Raw genomic sequence first — 5,950 nt, 5'->3', positions numbered from 1 at the left:
TATATATATATATATATATATATTATAAAGATTTCTTTGTATTGGACTCAATACAGCTTTTTTGTATTGAGTTCAATACAAAGTGATTTGAATTTCCCGCACCGACGCACGCAGCGACGTCACCAGGAAACCCCGGACATCATCACTGCACTCGCCGGGAGAAGACTGAAGAGGACGGACATGTCCGGAGGAGCTGCGGGGACTGGGTGAGTATATTCTTACAATTGTAATCCAATTATTATACAATGTATGACAATCGGATTGCAATACGTTTGTTTAACCACCTGAGAAAAGTTCGGGTTTACCACTTTTTGCAAGTGTTATTACCCCGAACCAAGGTCGGGTTTAACGGCCGGGTGCTTAATAAGCACAGTAACTGGATTCACACCTGCCTTTTTTTTCCCCCCAGCATCATTTTCATTGAAGTCAAGGTACAGGTAGTCCCGGGGTTAAGGACATCTGATATACAGACATATTCTAAATACAAACAGGGCTTCCCTGCTCTCTTCTGTGCAGGATGGAGACTGGAGGGGGGAAGTTGTCATGACTTGCAAAAGAAATCTTTTGCTAAACACAGCTGAGGTTGTGGGTGATCTTAAGGGCTGAGTTGATCTGTAACATCTTGTAACTCTTTAATGAACAAGACAAACTCTGCAGTTGTTTCTTTTTGCCTTTCAAAGCACAGCTTGCTCCAGAAGTTAATGAATGTTTAGGCTTCATAAAGTTTTTTTTCTTTTGCTTTGTGAGGATTTTATACAGTAACTGACACCATGCTCCCTAATAATATGTTGAGACAAACATCTGTCCTAATTGCATTTATTAATTTAATGTACTTGTTCTGACTTGCATACAATGTCAACTTAAGAACAAACCCACAGTCCCTATCTCGTATGTAACCCTGGGACTACCTGTACTGCATGTCAGCACATTTTTAAAAGTGTAATAAACTTTGTAATATCAACACACATCAAAATGCACATCATGCGTTTATTTGCATCATGACACACATCTTTATGATTATGTTTTTAATGCATATTTGTTAATAAATGATATAATAATATATCATTGTATACACCAAATACACACCGTGTATAATAAATGAATCATGAACTATAAGTTTTACACCATTTTAACAAGCCTTCTCTCTCTCCAATCAAAATGTACAAATATTTTTAAACATTTAACTAGTTTTCTTGCCTGCAGTGTCAGTGCACCCCATTCCAACTATTTTTAGGATTTAAAATGCGCCTCAAGTTACATCCCATAAATGTGGGCCTAAAACAGAATGCAATGACATCAGTGTTGCCTTCTAAAGACTTTAGGGTATGGTTGGAAGGCCAGTTGCCTTGCTTAGACTTCAGTGCTAGTATTAGGTAGTTGATAAAAATGTTAGAAAGACCCATACAAGTAAAATCTGGATAAGGATGAATGAAGCACTGAAATGTTAAAAACCTTTTTAAAGGTTCATGCAAATTATAAAGCTGACAATCTTCCCTTTTCACCTCTTCCTTTTATCTACTTTTTTTTTTCTACATTTTGACTAAAAGATACATGCACTTGTAATGTACTTAAATGGAAATAGATTTATTATTTTAAACTGACCAGCCGATGAAGACACCTTGCCCATGCGAATGACAGCACCTCCCCACGCCTTGCAGGTGCTTCCCCATCTCTCATCCTGGTGTAATAGCTATCACTAAAAATATCAGTGAAAGAAACTAGGGTAAATAATGATGTCACTCATTTGGTCATGTGACAGTGCTCTGGTTTAGCAATTGGCTACTGCGACCAGGTACTGTCACGGAGGTGTACTGTAAAGGAGGTGGCATGCACCCAGATATCAGGTATAGCAGTCAAAGTGAGGATAGTTTTCAATCTTCCTATGTAAAAACATTGTCCTGCATGTTCCAAGTGATAGTAAGTAACCCTTTTAAGATTTTTTTTATGTATGATTGATTACTGCACAAGTCTGTACTTATAAAATGATCCTTTAATATAAATTATAATTACTATGCATCCTTTTATTTTGTTCCAGCATTGACATGTATGTTGAAGGAACCACTGATTTTCTGGCACTGATTATGACCTCATTCTTTATGGATGAAGCTGAAAAGAAGAAACAGTGGGATCTTGTTAAACAAAGAGCCTTAAATAGATATTTTCCAGTTTATGAAAAAGTATGTTTTTTTTTTCTTTTTAACAATGGTCTGCATAAGTGTTTAGTATACAGAAATGGTCCAGCCTGTCCATGATTTTTGTATTCAGTGGAGAACTGCTGCTAAGTTTATCCTAAACTTGTGACCAAGAAATTTACAACAAACAAGTGAAATCTCACCAAAGAGAATGCATACAGCATTTCAAAATCCATTAGAAATTCCAAGCTTTCCATATTCTAACGAGGCTACAAAAATGTTGTTTTGTTTTGGACTTCGTAAAAGGAGACAAGTAAACACTTGTGTCTCTTTGTGGCATTAAAATATTACTGTGAAATAAGTAAATTTTTTTGCTTGTAAGGCCCTATCTTGAAGAATGGAAGGCATACCCTGCTCTGAAATAATTTTATGTAATAAAAAGGTAATCCTCATAGATTGATTTAAATGTGCAAATAAGCCTTCTGAGATGCCACACAGAACTTTAGGGCTGCACAATTAAAATTATGCCCCAGGTTACATTCCGTGTTTGTGACAAAAGACAACTTTTACCAATTGGTTTAATTTCCTATCACCAATGGTGTCATACCTTAAAAATTCTGGAGTACAAAAAAGATAGGTGTATTGTCCTTCTTTAACGTGCTGTATAGTTTACTAACACCTTGCTTTGGTCTCCCAGCAGGAACTCTGTTCACTTCCCTCAATTGTATAGTGCACTGCACAGCTGGATACAGGGATACACAAACTTCTGGGGCTATGAAATGGTTACTGAAATCTCAGTATAGCACACAGTGTGTTTTTTTTTTTTTTTATGTATTTATTATGTAGTAGTCCTTTCCAAGAATAGTGTCTTGGAGATCCCCAAAGGAAAGGGAATTCCTGGGGAAACTTGCCCCATGTCTATCTAATTTTAGGACCGTGAAATCCATTGAGCTATCTCATACAAGGTCAATAAGTCACCAGCAAACAGAAAACAATGTTACTTTAAGTGCCTTCGGTACTTAGAAACTGTCACCCATTCCCCTAAATGAGGGATGGTGTCGTTTTATCATTGAAAAGAAACAATGATACTGCAATGGGAGGAATGGGGTCAAAATTTGTAAATACATGTTGATTTATGTGATTACATCTATATTTGATTCTTTAAGGCTTTGGAAAATGAAGAATATTTAGTTGGAAAAACATTCAGTTTAGCAGATGTGTATCTCCTGGATGCAATTTTGTCCGCAGAAGAGCTGCATCCTGATATCCTACAGAACTTTCCTAATTTACAGGTAAACAAATTAGTAACCTTATGGGCATGCTTGTGCCATTTTCATTTAAAGTATGGGTGCACATTTTTGATACACCCTGTATGCTTTTCGTTCAACTACTTAGCTGGTATACCATAAATTAAACCTTCAACACACAGTGCATATCTGTTGTATACTGTCGGCACTCACCAGTGCTCAGTGCTCATGTGACTACAGCTATAGAGGTGGATAAAAGTGCTTAGCTTGGCTCTTCTTCATCCGTACAGAACTTGTAGTCATACTTGCGTATTGAAACACAGTCCCTGGGTGAAAAAAGGTATTTAAAAACTTCAGGGAGCAGCTGAGGACTGTACAGTGGGACTGTGCTGCATCCGAGCTGTGATCTTGGGCATAGTAGCTTGGGTAATTTTCAAATCATTTTTTAATGAATGATAGTAAGTTAATAGAAATAATCACACATCAATAAAGTTGCTTTTTAATATTCTTCTTTGTATATTAAATGACTATTTGCAGGTGAATCTTAACCCTTTATAGCAAGGCATTTCATGATATTAACTTCTTTCTTGTGTTCTATGGTGTTGTCATGCTATTATACCTTCATTCTGTTTTTTGGCATGTTGGGTTTACATTTACTGTTGTATGGCTTTTTCCATAGGCTTTCAAAGCAAGAATATCTTCAATGCCAACAATTAAGAAATTTTTGGAACCAGGAAGTAAAAGAAAGCCTATTGCTAATGAAACATATGTAAACACTGTGAAGAAAATTCTTTTTAGCTAACATGAACAGGATACTCTAACAACATTGTAACTAAGTATTGAATTACTGTTCGATTTCAGCAACATGTATTGACATTAGTAACAGTGGCCAATAAATAATTTACAGTTATGGTTGGGGTTTGTATAATGGTCATTTTTCATCCACTATAACGCATCTGTTTTGCTTTTGTATGGGTTCTGCCTGGCTGTATTACAGGCTATTTTACTTGTCTTGCATACTCTATTTTCTTCAACCACAAAGTTGTAATTAAGCTGTCAACTTCTTGCACTAAATTCACATTTACAACACTTATAATGTCCACTGTGGTGTCCTGCAAAGGAGTTAACAGCAGTGGATGAACCATTACGGGGGACTGCTGAACACATGTCAGATTTGTCAACTCTCTATCTTTGTACATAGCTTATAAATTTTAACCATGTCCTTGGATAGTATGATGACGCTCAAGAACTCTGGTGTCTGAGAACTCTTACAGGATTATTTGTCAGCTGCTGCTTGTAGTGTGATACCAGACAATTACAGCTCTACAATTAGCAGGGAGTGTGCATGTTTCAAATTGCAAAACATTATTTCTGAGAAAATAGGGTGTGTCCAATTGCTGCTAGGAAAAAGGATTTGTATTGAGACTGCTGATACTTGTTGAGATTGTTGACAACATTTCAAATATACCATATTTCTGTATGTTTAGTTTAGCCAAATACTTTCCAAGCAGACATTTAGACTATTAGGTAACCTGTCAGATTATCTTTTACTATAGGCTTCTATTTGGTTGCTGGAACCTTCCACCATCTGACCCCAGATACTCACATTACCTTCAGGCAGTTATTATGAGACAATGCAAGAGCATGCATCTGGACGTTGGATGATGGCAACTTCCAATGCTGGGATAGGGTTAACAAGCTGATTTGACTGCTTCTTTTACATCAGGGATTTATATCGATGATTGATACAATACAATATGACTTAAGGAGAACTGACTGGCTGCTAAGTTCAGAAGTAAAAAAACAAAAAGGCTCCACAGGTGCAACAAAACTGATTTTTTTTTTTTGATACCTAAACCTGAATCTTGGACCACAGCTTTCTATGGTGAAGTGACCTAGTAGATTATGATTATATATATTACATATGATTATTATATATATTAACTAAATTGTGGCTATTTAAGGAAAGTGCATTCCTATTTCATAATGTCAATGACAATGGCATTTCAGAGTGTTGTCTCACTTAGGGATTTTTACTCAGTTCTTGTTCTAGAGAAATTTGCATTTCTTATTACTTTTCTTTGACAGTGCCCAGGAATGCATCCTTCACTGGAAAAAAGTCTCATGTGGGCTAACCCTTCTTCACAGGGTAAAGAGCTTTTACACACTTTTAAAACCAGGGATAAAACAAAGTATAATTATATTTTAGGCCTGACCTACATTTTGTAATTCAAGAATAAACCAAGCTGATCATACACTTATGCTGTATGAAGTATAATAAAGTATGAAGCAGTCCTAGTTTGCCATGTGCTTTTAGGTATGCAAATGATGTTCCTTTAATGCATTTTGTTTTTAAAAGCAGCACCAGTTGATGAGTGCATTTTTACTGTATATATTCTCCAATACAGGGTTACAGCTATACTTTGCAACTAGGCATAAAGGAGGAGAGCTGTATGGATGAGTATAGAAACGTGTGATCACCTAATCGATTGTATCAGCTAATTTGCACTCTATAGTTTAAAAGAGTTAAAGGTGTACCAAAAAACCTTTATATCTTTAGGGCAGACTGAG

The 5,950-nt window shown here is 36.2% G+C and overlaps 1 protein-coding gene across 1 annotated transcript in view; it reads left to right on the top strand.

Annotated features, from left to right (window-relative positions):
- LOC140328667 (glutathione S-transferase 3-like) overlaps positions 1-4,294 on the top strand; it is an 18,530-nt gene extending 14,236 nt beyond the window's left edge. Inside the window, exons 5-7 of the mRNA XM_072408442.1 lie at positions 2,036-2,177; positions 3,299-3,424; positions 4,059-4,294. Of these exons, the coding sequence (XP_072264543.1) occupies positions 2,036-2,177; positions 3,299-3,424; positions 4,059-4,181 (391 nt within the window). The 3' untranslated portion in view covers positions 4,182-4,294. The remainder of the gene's footprint in view (positions 1-2,035; positions 2,178-3,298; positions 3,425-4,058) is intronic.
- The last annotated feature ends 1,656 nt before the right edge of the window (positions 4,295-5,950 follow it).

The sequence above is a fragment of the Pyxicephalus adspersus genome, chromosome 4 (assembly GCF_032062135.1).
Source record: "Pyxicephalus adspersus chromosome 4, UCB_Pads_2.0, whole genome shotgun sequence".
Classification (NCBI taxonomy): Eukaryota; Metazoa; Chordata; class Amphibia; order Anura; family Pyxicephalidae; genus Pyxicephalus; species Pyxicephalus adspersus.
Note: the sequence above shows the minus strand (reverse complement) of the source record. Positions and strands in the feature narration are given on the sequence as shown.